This window comes from Phragmites australis, chromosome 11, assembly GCF_958298935.1.
Source record: "Phragmites australis chromosome 11, lpPhrAust1.1, whole genome shotgun sequence".
NCBI lineage: Eukaryota > Viridiplantae > Streptophyta > Magnoliopsida > Poales > Poaceae > Phragmites > Phragmites australis.
In genome coordinates this window covers 138026-153585 of record NC_084931.1, presented here as the reverse complement: position 1 = coordinate 153585, position 15560 = coordinate 138026, and the positions used below count along the sequence as shown (strand labels likewise).

General features: G+C 42.6%; 2 protein-coding genes and 1 pseudogene across 3 annotated transcripts; 2 read left to right on the top strand and 1 right to left on the bottom strand.

The window, feature by feature from the left end:
* The first annotated feature begins 2671 nt into the window (after window positions 1–2671).
* LOC133884953 (uncharacterized) lies at window positions 2672–3977 on the top strand (annotated as a pseudogene).
* Window positions 3978–6727: 2750 nt separating this feature from the next.
* Window positions 6728–8706, bottom strand: LOC133885292 (protein NEN4-like). Its single transcript, XM_062324983.1, has 4 exons — window positions 8084–8706; window positions 7710–7978; window positions 7328–7588; window positions 6728–7194 (listed from the first exon to the last, which is right to left on the bottom strand). Exons 1-4 carry the CDS (start codon window positions 8328–8330, stop codon window positions 7093–7095), a joined length of 879 nt encoding a protein of 292 aa, XP_062180967.1. The 5' UTR covers window positions 8331–8706; the 3' UTR covers window positions 6728–7092.
* A 3342-nt stretch (window positions 8707–12048) lies between these two features.
* LOC133885799 (abscisic acid 8'-hydroxylase 4-like) lies at window positions 12049–15156 on the top strand. Of its 2 annotated transcripts, none has more exons than XM_062325545.1 (8): window positions 12049–13026; window positions 13085–13313; window positions 13479–13558; window positions 13662–13745; window positions 13976–14054; window positions 14210–14316; window positions 14507–14625; window positions 14833–15156. In XM_062325545.1, exons 1-8 carry the CDS (start codon window positions 12199–12201, stop codon window positions 14924–14926), a joined length of 1620 nt encoding a protein of 539 aa, XP_062181529.1. In that variant the 5' UTR covers window positions 12049–12198; the 3' UTR covers window positions 14927–15156. The 2 variants fall into 2 exon arrangements, with proteins under 2 accessions (XP_062181529.1, XP_062181530.1); XM_062325546.1 differs by having other exon boundaries at window positions 12050–13026; window positions 13097–13313; window positions 14833–15155.
* The last annotated feature ends 404 nt before the right edge of the window (window positions 15157–15560 follow it).

Sequence of the window (15560 nt, the reverse complement as noted above, 5' to 3'; positions counted from 1 at the left end):
GCAAGGTAAATCTTGGCTTCTAACCACAAAGTCTATCAATTTCCAATGGTTCGTGTGAAGTGAAATATCAAAAATTCTGATAGAAATTTTTCTACATTCTAAACAAAGATGGTTATCACAAACCTCCATAAAAATTTATGAATGGCAAACTCGAGAGAAATTATTGAAGAAAACAAGCATGTGTCCAAACTAAATAAAAACCTTCTCCATCTTTTGAATAAGAGGCAACACTATAATCATATAACACAATATATCAACATCAAAATAGGTTAGAAAAAATGTTATAATCCCTTTGTCGACACTTCATAGATTAGTTGGAGGCTAAGGGCATATATCAACTGTCAACTGGCGTCTGCCGGCCTAGACTCTCCTGACAGGAGGCCCCTTTATTCTTTACATCGATAACGTTTTTATTTGAACATGTGGTGATGTTGCTTTTGTCCAATTAGACTAATATGTGATGACACTTTTGTTAGTAACTACACTAAAATGCTTGTGAAATGCGATGAAGACATTATGGTTGGAACCAAAGGCTTATAGTGGAGGATGTGTCCACTTGCTATATTTATTAGTTGAAACTTTGTTCTCGATAATGACGAATATACATACAACAATATGTTATCTTGTGGGAACTTTTTTTTCTTTTGTGGCAATGCACGAACATCCAACTAGTAACCTAAAAGGATGCTCGCCCTAATGCCTTTCCTACTTCCTTTTTGTGGGAAAGGAGAAGAAAGAAATATGGTGTTGTTTGAAGGATTCCAAACTAATAGACATGGCAGTTTTTTTCGCGTGAGTGCTAGATCTCAAGCTGGAGACTTTTCTCAACACTTGGCCATATTATTCTATGTGGTTAGAAAGAAAGTCAAGACTCATGCAGCTAAACTATTTTATTGTTAAAAATATATTTAAATAGGACTGAAATTATCTTTCTTGTTAACTCATGTTTTCACTCATGCTAATTCTATACTCAAAATAAAGTAGAACCTTTTCTTTCCAATCAAGCGGTAAAACTTTTCCATCGGAAAATTTCATTCCTACTTCTATTATTCTGTGATGTACAATTTTTTCCTTCTGGTATTTTACCTTACATTCCCTGGCAAGTAGAAATGTGTTTGCTATAAATGACAAATTTTTAATACCCTCCCTAGGTATAATGAATTTTGGATCATAGACTGATTTCCACCCACCGTCAAATAATTTATGTATGTCCTTTTCCGAAAGTTCCAAATAATTTTTATATGTCAAGCATGTTGAAGATACGAAAGAATGGAGAAAATCCTGACAACAAAAAGGGAAAGAAGGACTATTGATCGCCATAAGTTTAACAACTCAACCATCCATGATGAGACATTTTAGATGTACAAAACGGTTAAGGAGTGCAAATTCAATTCTGCATTTCGCATTCTAATGTTCCCTTTTTGAACTCTATCTGTCCTCAAGCAAACATCTTTAAAGTAGGATTGGAATTATTGTCTAACTTACTTGTCTACAGGTAATCAATCGGCATAGCATATCGGAAGCAATCGCCCAAATAAAATTTCTCACATTCTCGAGAGGAGGAAAATCAATCTTCACACGTCTCTATGTGCAGCCTTTGGGACCCTGATGCTGGCCAAATAGATTGCGCAAAAAGGTGCTACGTTTAACAGGGGAAGAAACGCCAATTCAAAGGAAATAAAAATGAAGGGACACAAATCTGGGCCAAAGGATGAAATCTGATGAAATTTGGATCATTTTGAGGCGGATGTGATGCAACGCAATAGAGGCATAGAGAGAGAGACTTTGCCTCACTGACAGGTAGGGCCAGGGACCCACCTATCTGTTTTCCTCTCTCCGCTCCTCTGATGCTACCTAGAGTCGAGTAGGGGGGCCACGTGTCATAAAAAGAAGAAGGGGAGGGAGCGGAGGCCCAGCCGGCGATGGGAAGTCGCTTCGGCAGATTCACCGCAAGCAGATCCCACATCTTCTAGGGTTAGCACTTTGCAGGCCAACGACCAGCAGCAGCAGCAGCAGGAGGCTTTCAGAGATCTGGCTGTCGCGGGACAACAACGAGGAGGAGCGGTGGATCTGCGACTGTCTTGTTGGTGAGCCTCTCTGGATCCACCAGATCTGCCTTTCTCTTTTGTTTGCTCGCTCAAATCAAATCAGATCCGTGTGTGTGCGTGCGTGCGTGCTCGACTGCCAAGTTAATAAATATATAGCAGGGAGTTGAACACAAGTGTAACTTTTTTCATGGTTTGGTTCAACTGAGTTTTTGCCGACATTTTCTTGTGAATTAATCGCGTTTCATATGACTCGCACCAGCAGGTCTATATAACTAATAAAAGAAATCATGTTACAATGATGGTTATCAAGTTATCTCTATATCAAAAAAAAAATCATCGGGAAGGCCAAATAGGAAGAGCTGAATATTAGGGATGCCAAATAGAGAACTTTTTCCATTTTGCATGAAAAGATCTAGTAACATATATAGAAGAAATCATCAACTATAGGGGGTGCAGGGCTCCCCCTAGCCCCTCCCTGGCTCCGTCCTGCTCTATATCACCTAGCATTGCTGCGAATACAGGCGCTCCCATTCCCTACCAAAAAATACTGTTGTTCATCATATTCCTGTTTGCTTAACCACGGTGTTGTGTTCCCTTTTTTCTTCCAGGAGTCCGCAAAGGACATGGAGCACTACATGATGAGGTTCAGCATGGGAGGGGGGCAGCAGCTCTCCAGGGTAGAACCAATGCCTGACCGAAGGTCAAGGTTCTGGCAGTTGGATGCACAGCCACTGACTTGCATCGAAGTCATCTACCCTCAGCCACGCCGGCCTTCCCGCCCCCCGTTCCCGATTGAAGCTCTAAATAGAGCCAGGCCCAAGCCTAAAGGGTTACTTCTTTGTTTCTTGCTCTGCCCAAATAATGGACCTCTAGTGTTGCATTCATTTAATTCATCCAAAAGACACAAGATATAGCATTATTATACATACGGAAGCTTGTTCCAAACTTGATGCAATTATAATGCGGCACTTGTTGAGAGATTCTTTGGCATAAGCTTGCCACAACAGGCACACACATATTAAGCGACAAATAGCCAATAAACATTAGGCAAGGCTACATGCACTGACAAAGGTACTTGTTGCGAGATTCCTTGGTGACAGGATTTCCGTTACAAGCTTGCGACAGCAGAATACACATTTAGCGATAAAATAGGCAATAAACACTAGATATGGTTACATGTACTGACAAAGATACTTGTTGAGATACTCTTTGGTGATATGATTTCACAAACGTATGTTACAGCTTGCACAAGCATAAACACTTAGTAACAAGGTAGGTAGAAAACATTGGATACGGTTATATTTACCGACAAAGTAGGGAATAATCATTGGATAGGATTATACATTTTGCATGCCATGCTTCAAATACGATGATACCAATTCATAATAGCAATAGCGAAGCATTAGGCTGGTTCTTTGCTGACCATGTGTGTTCCATAATTACAGGGCACTGCTGGTGTATAGAGCAGACTCTGCTTCTGATATCCTTGATCTCATCCTTAGCAAGGTATACTCCCTAAAAAGTAGTTATAAATTGCAGAATTGTGCATCTTGTTTGCAGCATCATATTCTTGATATCTGATGCCCAGCTCTTATCTCCTCTCTTTCAGAATGACCCTGATGTTGATACTGATTCAAGCAGCCAGGTGGGCTTTTTCCGTGGTCGCCTCCTGTACGCGCTAACAACCCTGTTGTCCATGATCCACAGTTTGGTAAAAGAACACCTTCCTTATCCCCTTTAGGGAGTTCTTTCGGCAAAAAGGTAGCTGGAAGAGTTGAAGTAGGTTCTCCATCTTGCGGGGCGAGTAGCCCAAAAGTAAGAATCGAAGGTTTTGCTTGCGGGAACAAAGAGCCCCACTGTGCGTTACCTTTCTCTGAGCATTTGATCATCCCATTGACCCTGACGTTATTTTGCTACCCCAACCTGTAAAGTTTGCTCGCCCACCTGAGGATATAACTAGTTTCGTTTAAGCTGCTACCTACTTATTTGAGTGAGTTGATGTCCTTGTGATTGTGGCTTTTGAAACTGCACAATCGCAGGGAGCTTTCAGTTGTACATAAATGAGGTCTCCCTGTTGTATCTACATCTTGTATGCGTCTACTAAGTGTAGCGAGGGATCGTTGATGAGTCGGTCTGTAAATATTGTACTGTACTAAATTTGGATGTAAGATGCAATATGAAATCTATCTTATTCTGCTGAATTTTAGTACATGTGAAGATGTCAATGCTATATGTATCTATCTCTGGATGCCTTTGTGGTAAGGTGTTTGCGAATCGCAACATTTGGTCCTGATGCTGCGCACTGTTTTGAGAGGGCACTTGAAACTTGTAAGAACATCTCCAGAGGCTAGCCAAATAGCTTCCTCCATATAATAAAGTGTTATTTGAAAAGATTATTCATTTATATTTCAACAGGCTATCTATATTCTATTTTTATATTTTTGTAATTTTTTAATAACTAATCATATATTTCTAACGGCTATATTTCAATAGTCTATATATGCAATTTTATCCATTATTCTTGGTTATATCTTCTCATCCACATATCTATGTCTTCTCTATCATATCGCAATGAGTCATCACAACCCCGTCCTGCAAATGCTCTTAGATTCGTCCTCATCCGAAAACGATAAAGTCATTGTTGCTGCAATATTCATAGCACACAATGAATATCAACAGTTGAATGCTCCATGACATGGTTACGCACAGATTCAAAGTACTTGTTCTCGTGGAAGTACCGATGAATCCTTGTCCAATACAAATCACAAGTTTGTTCGTTCTGGTATTTAGCCATGCCAATACCAATACATTGTCTTTATTCTTGGTGATTTTTTTTTATCCCGTGTTGTTTGGTCTCACAGAGACAATAGCTTCTTCAGTTTGGAGTGGTTGCTCTCCTATTAGGCTTAAAATTTTAATTGTCCTTCCAAGTTGAACATTCAATTCTCTCGGTCAACAAGTTTATACAACTATCCATTGAAGCTACCGCCATCAACGCTGTATATACAATGACGAACCATCAATGCTGGATGACACAAACTTTGTCTATGATCTATGACATAGTATGAAACACAAATGATAACTGTTAACGTAATTGAACTATGTATATGATCTATGACGTAGTACAAAAAACTGTTCTCTTTTCTTGCATCTGTTCTGTCACCAAGAAATAATTGAATTGATGCTGTTACATCTCTATAACTTGTAACTGAAGCTAACTAATTACAGTTCAAAAAAGTAACTGAAGCTAAATATTGAACTCTGAACAAAAACTCAGGTAAATTAGGTTTCTTATTTTGTGATACAGCTATAACACAACCCATACAAGAATGTAAGTGAATGCCCAAAACTATATACAACTGCAAATTTGTTCTACGGACCCATCACCCGTAGCAAAAGCGCAAAAAAGAGAGAGAGAAGATTTAATCCAAGCAATGGATCCAGGGGGGTAAATGAATATCATCATCATGAAGGGAAAGAAACAAGTAAGCCATGAAAAATCAAGTTTCTACCAGCTTCTACTGTTAAATATTAAATGTCATACATAATAGAAGAGGAGTTGCAAAATGAGTATCAGGATTTTCTTAGCACATTAGGATTCAGAAGGCAAATGAGTTTTGTTATATGAGACATGGGAGTGACCCAATTAAAATGAATGAAAAAGTTCCACAATGCACACAAGTGAGTCAAGAACACATAAACCTAAACAGTAAAACAAGCTGAATGCAGTCCTCTTGTTGCTACCGGAGAACCAGTGAACAGCATACATACCACACAATTACACAACATCATGAGATTCAAATCCATACTCGCCCTGCAATATCCATGACGGCCAGCTCAAACAACGGCAAGAAAGAGCAACTTTTGCCAATTGCCTCAGCTGGAGAATCGACCTGCTGTTGCCATGATCAGTTGCCCAGTGGTGGGATCTGAGCTCAAACTGTTTGGATTGGCTGCTATTTGAGCGTAAAGCCGGTGATGTCGCCTCACCCGCCTGTTATCCTTTTGGCCCCCAGAAGGATGCGAAAGCTCTAGCAGTACCCAAGACTACCAATTCACCGCAAGGGGTCCAAGCATGCTAAGATCCCTAGGCTACCAAATCGCTGCAAGGGGGAAGGGGAGGGGACGAGTGCCTTTCTTGGAGGAAAGCGAGGGCAGAGTTGACGTCGAGGCTGACCTAGCGGAGGTAGGTTTCTATGTCTTCCACGAAAGCCGCCGCCAGGATGCCAGGCCAGGCCACAGAGGCCGGTGGCGTCAAGGGCTCAAGGCAGAGGCAGGAGGGGAACCGTGGAGATCGACGGCGTCGGTGTCTCAGGGCAGAACCGCAGAGGTCAAATCGTGGCGAAGCGCATAGGGGCAAGTGGACGGTTGAAGGATGACGTGTGGGAGGGAGATGTCAGATCTAACGTGCGAGGGGAGCAGGATAGTGTGCTCGACAAAATAGCATGGGCGATGGAGGCACTACTGAAGAACCAAATTTGTTGGATTTGGCTATCGGGTGGGATGGAAGGTGCGATGCATGGCCTACTGAAGATGCTCTAAGATGTGTTGCTAGGTGAGGTGTGTATGTGACTGTTTCCTTTTTGGAGACATCTCCAAAAGGGGTTCTTGTAAAACTTGTGTGTGCTTAAATGAGTTACTCTACGTATACACGATTAGTATCCAGCCGGTATGTACGGTACGGTAGATCACAATCACATCAGAGCATTAAATTAAATGTACAGCAATGTATAGTTGCAATTTACAATTGTTAATGGTGTTCCACGTGAGAGCATATATATACTTCTATTTATTTAGTTTACAAATGAAATGAATGGCGTGTTGACTAGTTATTACAACAGCAAACAACTAAATCTGATCTCTACGTGCTGTATATATGTACAGATGAATGAATCCAAGCTAGGAATGAATCATGAGATGGTGCAATTAGCTAGTCGATGGACCAATGATCAATGCTTAATTTGCGGTGGAAAAACAAGATTGAGCTCAAATTTGTCAACTCTTAATTTTCCATCGCCAACGTCGATCAAGCAAGTCTGATCATCTATCTGAGGATGGCCCTGGAGTGCCTGAGGATCATGTGGAAGGGCGTCGTCGCTCGCCTAGTGCTCAATAATGCTTTCTGCTTATTGGCCCTCCCAACCACCTGATCAAATTTCAATTTCAATTTCAATTCATTCATTATTTGGTCGAGGCGCAAGAACAAAAGCATGCATGCCCAATAATGCATTCACATATATTATTAATTGGTAAAGAATTATATACATATATATATGTACCTCGCCCAAGCTATCTCTCTTGCAGGGGCCATTGATCTTTTGAGTTGCTGCAGATGGCGGCGCCGCTTCTGCTGCCGCCGGTGCAGGCGCAGGGGCAAACGACAGCTTAGTCTGCGACATCCTCCGGTTAGGCGTCATCGAGGTGATGGTTGGCGCCGTCGTCATATGATGATGATGGTGATGATGATGCGCTCTTCTCCTCGTCATGGCGCCGCCGGCGTGAGACTGAGTACAGCGCAGCAAATCAGGAAGGCTCGACTCCTGCATCGAAATTTATCGATCAAGTAGTAATTCAAGATGGATACGATAATAATCTAGCTGGAAATGGAATGATGAATAGTTTAATTAGAGAAGGGAATTATCAAGCTAGATGCATGCATACCAAGAGCAGCACTGTTGCGCAGTGCTTGAGCACCTCCAGGTTCATGCGCACATCGTCCAGGCTCCTGTGCTTCTGCTTGCCGATGCCGAAGTAGGACGCCAGGGTGGCCATCTTGAGGTCGCCGGCGCGCCGTCCGAAGTCGTTGGCGAGCACGTTGAGGGAGTCGATCACGCCGGCGGGCTCCGGGGCGGGGCGCCCGATCTCGGCGAACGCCTCACGGATGCGAGGGCAGTCGAAGCGCTGGATGTTGTGGCCCGCCCACACGCGGCCTGTATACGTCGTCATGCATCAAAACCAGGCCGTTGATATATTCATGCATGCATGCATGGTCGTTGCCGATCCAAGTAGGTAGAATGCATGAATGGTTGACGTACCGTCGAGGATGTGGAATATCTTGTCGGCGACGTCCTCGAAGGGCGGCGCGGAGCGGATGGCTTCGACGTCGGTGAAGAAGCGCCTGGAGACGGCGGAGAGGTCCCCTGGGCGGATGAGGGTGTCGTAGCTGGCCACCTCGACCAGCTTCTTGGGGCACACGAGGATGGCGCCGAACTCGAGAAGCCACCACCGGCCTTCCGACGAAGGCGCCGTGGTCTCAACGTCGAAGAAGACGATGTCGCCCATCTTCTTGTTGTATCTATCTCACCTCAGCTAGCTATAGGTCGTCTTGTTAATTTCTTCCGATCCTCCTAGCTTATAGCTGCATGCTCTTGTCTTGTTGGGACGTAATTATCTTGATCTATCGATCCTAGTTGGTTTAATTTCTTGGCGTGTCTAGCCACCAACTTATATTACTCGATGGATCCCTAACTCGATCTCTTGGCGAGCAAACCAAGCTATATATGATATGGTTTCCTTTCCTGCAGGCAGGATGGATAGATGGATATGCTGGGTAGCTATCTGTGGTTCTCTCCTGCTTGCTCATATATAGCTAGATGACATCTCTCTGAATTATATTCTGAACGTACGTCTACCTTGCATTGCTTGCTTTCCTTCATTATATTTGTTGGATGGATGAAGGAAGCAGCAATCTCTATCTGATCGAGGAGGAGGATGATGAAGAAGAAGAAGAGTATTCCAACACCAACAGTGCAAGCAAGTCCAAACCAAAGCAACGACGCAAAATAGCTCCTAGAGTCCCAGCTAGCTTGCTTGCTTATGGTGAAGTAAAACAAAAGCTTCAGGCAAGCTGCAGGAATAATTGATCGATCGAGCATCTAGCCTAGCTAGCTTGCGGCATCGTCCATGCAAGATTCTATCCAAGTTTCAGTTGTTTGAAGCATGCAATAATTACGTACGTACATTGCTGCAGGTTCATTTCTTAATTATTCTATCCAATTAATCCTCTCTCTCTCTCTCTCTCTCTCTCTCTCTCTCTCTCTCTCTCTCTCTCTCTCTGTCTGTGCATCGATCCAAACAGTAGTACTCCCTTTTCTCTCCTTTTCTTTTCAGAGAGTTTGATACTTGTTTTGGTTATATTTTCCCCTCCTGTAGCATTTATGCATGCAGTTTAAAACCTCTGTTTTTTTACTCAGTACAGTAAGTAGGATTAGTTTAGTTTAAAGCGCAATTTATAGGATTAGTGACTCATGAATAATAAGCCTATATATAGAGGAGTAAATGTTTTCCAGCAAGACTGCAAGACTAGATGTGTTTTCAGTTGTGAAGCAAGGTGCCATCGATCTCGATGGGTTGCTTGCATGCACAAGAAACCAGCCATATATGCATTGCATGGCGGAATTAAATTACGTATTCCAATTGCTTTTGGGACAGGCTAGCTGCTCTGCTCATCATCTCCATGCAATGCGAAGCATGCGTCACTTCTTTGCTTCCGTGGATCGATCGATCGCCATTCTATTCTAATTCGACACACGCACCAACTTGACATCGTACGTGAGTACGTATACTACTCTCAATTACGTGCCGGTGTCCAAGATAGAATATTCTTGTGCACACGCAACCGGCCAGTGGTAGATTCAGCTTCTGCTGCCTGCAATTGGTCTACCATTTCTGCTAACATGGTGTTGTGATCTTGTTGAAATTCTCCTTCAATTCTGCTCTGCGGTCGCTACATGAAAGAAACTGCTACATGAAAGAAACTCAAAAATAACAGGTCATAATAGGTCCTGTCGTCTAAACGTGTCACTGATAACTAATCAAAAATTATTACAAGTCATAACTGAAGGATTAAAATTTGATCTGTCACTTATTAAGATTATTAGTGATTGATTATAATTGTGATCCATCACTTATTACAAGTAGAATATTTTTTTCATTTTTAACACAAAAAATAAAAAAAATATTTTTTCACACGAGCTGTCACCACTCGCCATGTGCCACAGGCGATTTTTTATGCTGTTTTTATACTTTGCGTCCCAACAGAATCGAACCCGCGACTTAGCTTCGCGCGCGTAGCGCCCTTACCACTTTACCCTCGCGTGCGTTCTGAAGCAAGTTAGAGATGTTATACTTTTAACTTTTTTGCCGAAGGTCATTGATAACGGGTCACTGTTATAACCCATCACCAATAAAGTTATTAGTGATGGGTCGTAACAGTGACCCGTCACTAATGACTAATTTTTATTTTGACAAATAAAATAGGTAACTTCAGTAAAATGTTTATAACTTTTGCATACGAAATTTGATTTTGACGTTTTTTTACTCTACGTACATCTAAAAAAAAAGTTACATTCGTTTCTGCTTCGTTCGATTCGGCAAATTTTTTGAGGCCAAAAATAACTTGGAAGATTGACTTCTCGCCTCTGGAAGTTTCTGCACTATTTTCGAAGCATGTGTTTATGTCTATAGCCGTCATTCTTTATATCAAACTTGAGCATATATGTACAATGATTCCTATTCTAATACTGCTGAGGTACATGACATGTACATATTTACTATATAAGTAAATTGTTAAATGTGCATTATTTCTTTTACTACATATTTTATGGTCTGCAAATAAATGCAACTAGTTATTATTTTTAATAACTTAGTTATTGTTTTTAATTAACAACTAGTTATTATTTTTAATTAATAGTAGCTAGATTTATAATTGATAAATTATGAAGAATAAATTATTTTTTCTCACAACTACATAAAAAATTGATGAATTGATGTGCTAATACATATAATGTTTTATCAAACTGATTGACTAATACATCTAATGATTGAGTAACTAAAATTCCTTCATCTGCTCTGTTGCATCAAAATTAAATAACTCTCTAGGATGATCAGTCACTGATGAGTTAGTTATTGATGACGGTTCACGACTTGACCTGTTATTTATGACTAGCCTAAAATGACCCGTCACTGGTGACGAGTCATAAGCGACGAGTTACAACTTAACCTGTCACTTATATATTGTCTAGGATGACCCGTCACTGATAACCCGTCATTTTTATCATAAGTGACAGATCATATTACGATCTGTCACTAATTTTATATCTCATTTATCTGTCTTTTAATAGTGGGTGTCTGTTGAAACAGCAACAGCCAACAGGGTCTAGTGTTGCTGATTACTACTAACAGGGCACATGAATAGATAGATATTGTGATTAGCAACAGAGGAAGATTTACTTTCTTGCTTAATGCCAATAATCTACGGTGTTCATGTATGCATGATTTACAGACAGCCTTCAGGCCAAATATTGTAACACCCAGGACCATCATAAGAATTTTAAGGTTTAACTTACTAACACCATAGAAAGAGATATATAACAATACTACCCTAACAATATAAACATACTAGCAAAAGAGAAATATGCCTCCAACATACAATCAGGCTCCGACGATACAAACATACAACAAACCGACATCACAACATAAGTAAATAGAAAAGGGGCAAAATCCAACCTGCAAAGCCACCAAAAGGACTTGTAATTGTAGAGATGCTATGTCTTTTTGAAAGGGGTGAGAAAAGAAGAAGAGCCCGGGCCCTTGATTATTTGGGGAAATTAAGAAAAACTGGAGGCATGACCAAACTTAACACATGACAAATTGAAGTGACTGGAATATATTAGTGGGATGCATAGTGGTAATAGCTAGCTAGCTAGTTGCAGACACGGCATGCATCCCCTCGATGTGTGTCTATCGATCTAGGTGCTGCTAGTCAAGGTCATGATGCACCTCATACATATGTGTAGTGGAGTGGAGAAAAGTACCACTAGCAGGCCTGCTTCTGCTTGACGGATGGACGGACAGTGGATCCATGGGTGATACTCCGGCCGGCCAGTGCGCACCTAGCTAGCATGCACTGGTTAGTAGTGCTGCGTGGTAGCTCACTGCTTAGCTCAGCTCAGCTCAGCCAACAACAATCTCTGTCGTCGGACTGTCGGAGAGCAGTTTTCGCGACGCCACTAGCTACAGCCTACAGCTGCAAGAGGAAGAAGAAAGGATCGGATCGAGTAGCTGACAATTAACGACGACAGTGCCGCCACTCCAAGTCCATATATGCTATAATTTCGGACAACGGATCGAGTCCATCCTCCACCACCGAATGATGGAGATGCACCGATTCGAAGCAGCAGCATGCCAAAGCCCTCCTCCTCCTCCTGATGCCGGTGCTCCCTTCATCGGCCTCTCCTCCTTTGCCGCCTGCCTCTTGGTAGCTGCTTCTATCATCATCATCATCATCTCTAACAAGGTGCTGCTGCCCCTTGTCAACAAGACGAGGACCATCGTCTCTGTCTCCAAGGCGGCACCACCACCTCCACCGGGAAGGGGAAGCAGCAGCAGCTGCTGCTGGTGGTGGTGGACCGTCGTGGAGACGCTGTCCTTCGTCGCCGCCAACAGTAGCGGCAGGGGCTTCTACCACTTCGTCCACGCGCGCCACCTCAGGTACGGACCCCCCTGCTTCAGCACCACCCTCTTCGGCCACACCCACGTGTTCGTCTCCTCGCCCCAAGCTGCCAGGTCCCTCCTCTCCGCGGAGGCGGACCCCGCCGCCTGCTTCTCCAAGCGCTACGTCCGCACCGTCGCCGACCTCCTCGGTGAGCACAGTCTCCTCTGCGCCTCCCACGCACGACACCGCTCCCTGCGTCGCGTCGTCGCGCCCCTCTTCAACCCCCAATCCACGGCCTCCTTCGCCGCCACCTTCGACACCCTCACCCGCCACCTCATGCGGGACTGGAAAAGCTCCGCGTCGGTCGCCGTGGTGCTCGACGCCGCCCTCAGGATCACCTTCGAGGCCATCTGCAACATGCTCATCAGCACGCTGCGTCATGACACCAAGAGGCAGCTGCAGAGCGACGTGCTGGCCGTAACACAAGCCATGCTGGCGTTCCCGCTCAGGCTGCCGGGCACAAGGTTCTACAAGGGCCTCCAGGTAGGTACAGTACGTGCATCCCGGCCTCCATATATTCCCTGCGTCTAATTACCTGCAGCCACATGTGCAGGCACGGAAAAGGATCATGGATGTGCTCAGGCAAGAGATCGCCTGCAGACGGAGTAGTGATGGCTCGCAGCAGAAGAATTGCAAGGACTTTCTGCAGAGCCTTCTTCTGATGAGGAGCCAACCATCAGATTCAGCAGGTTCAGGAGATGACTCTGAAGAAGCAGCGCTCCTCAAGGACGAGCAGATTCTCGATAACATCTTGACGCTCATCATTGCCGGTACATAGTCATAACTATATAAACATTGAGATATGTACTCCATCGATCCACACCTACCTAGCTATATATCTAGAGAGAGAGAGAGAGAGAGAGAGAGATTTTTCTACTCGATCCATCGGTCGACCAACCCTGCCATATAATATAATTGTTTGTTTGTGTTTGCAGGCCAGGCTACAACAGCAACCGCGATTACATGGATGGTCAAGTATCTGGCCGACAACAGAGACTTCCAAGAAACCTTAAGAGTCAGTCAGTCAGTCCCATCTGCTGACGAACCTGATTCGCCCTATATATATGTCTTACGCTTATATATAACTGTTGTTGTTCTTGTTCTTGTTCTTGATGCAGTCAGTTCAGCTGGAGATGGCACCCAAGCACCAGGATTCCCCTCTCACGCTTCAACATCTCAATAGCATGGACTTTGCATATAAGGTAGGTACGGACGGCGCATCATCGATCATCATACCCTCAGTTACCTGCCTAAACATGTATCACAGCAAATCTGATCTGATTAATTACAGCAAGTCAAATGCTTGATTATATATTGCATCAGCTATATAGTCTTACTTATTTTCATATCCTAGTCACATGCTTGTCGCCATCGGTCCTACATTATATTTATCTGCAGCACTATATAATATATATAATTGAGATTCTTGTAGGCGGTGAAAGAATCATTAAGGATGGCCACTATAGTTTCCTGGTTTCCAAGGGTAGCACTCCAGGACTGCCAGGTTGCAGGTAAAACCTAGGAATATATGCTTACTTTTCAACCATTGTTTTCCTTTTCCTTTTTCTTTTTCCAAACAGAACTCTTTTGTTCAATAAAAAAAATTAAGAACCGGAACTCTGTTAACAAAACAAAATACTAACTATCCTATCATTTGAACGTACAGGGTTTCACATCAAGAAAGGTTGGATTGTAAATGTCGATGCGAGGTCCCTACACTATGATCCAGCAATTTATGACAATCCGACGGTGTTTGATCCTTGGAGATTCAATGTAAGTCTAAAAAGAAAACCAAATTTACCAGGCTCTCCTTGAGAATAGTATACTGTGGACGGTCATATATTAAACTGAAAAGGCTACCTCTTTTTTTCTGAAATGATTTAATTAGTTATTCATCCCTTTTATCTGAAGATTCTTATATCAGAATTAAAAGCGCCTTTAATTTCCTACATATATTGAACAGGAGGACATAAAGCCGTACAGCTTCTTGGTGTTTGGAGCAGGCGGGAGAACATGCTTAGGGATGAACCTTGCCAAGATCATGATGCTCATTTTTCTGCACCGGCTTGTTACAACCTTCAGGTTCGAATTCGATCGATTTGCCTTTTCTTATTGTTTTTGTTTTTATAATGATACACACACAAACCTGATCATGCAAGCAGTAACTCAGATTCATTAACTGGAACATATTAACGAATCGATTAGGAAAATCGTATCTCCCCGGCCGGCCTGTCTATACATGAATGTAATTGTGTTATGGTTCCTGGATGGATGAATAATGAATTGCAGATGGGAGATGGCAGACGACGACCCAAGCCTGGAGAAGGGGGCAATGTTTCCCAGGTTGAAGAACGGATGCCCCATTCACCTCACACCAATATAATCGACATCCAGTAGTTCAACCGCATCAAGATACAGATACTCCTAGGTAGTACTATTACTGTAACCTCCAGGGCTGCAGCTCAAGACTGACTCCTCCTGTGTATGTTAATTTAATTCGATCGGGCTGCAAATTAAATGTAATGAATCATATATCATCAGTTGATCATCCGTAAGGCTAAGTACAGTACTTTATTTTTTTATAAAGAAGATTAGAGAGAGAAATAAATTCGCCTAGATACCTAGTGGATCATCAAACTAAACTGCTGAACTGATATAGGATATAGGCGAGTTGGCCTAGCCAATTGTCCGTGTGTTGTAATTGATCTCAAAAATACATAACCACATGTTCTGAATAAAAAACAAAATAATATGCGTTGGAACATTTTAGCTTTTATTTGAGAAATGACACAATGCATGAGCACTTGTATGGGCTTCTCTGGAACGTAGAAAACACAAGAATAGAAAAAAAAAAACAGAATGCCTTGCCCTACACAGAGGTTGTGTTTGGAAGGTTCATAGGAAACAACGTAAGAAAGGACTGGGGATGTAAAAAATAATTCATCACCAGCTTTAGGCTATACATGAAAGCTCCTGTTTTCACCAGCTTTAGGCTATACATGAAAGCTCCTGTTTAA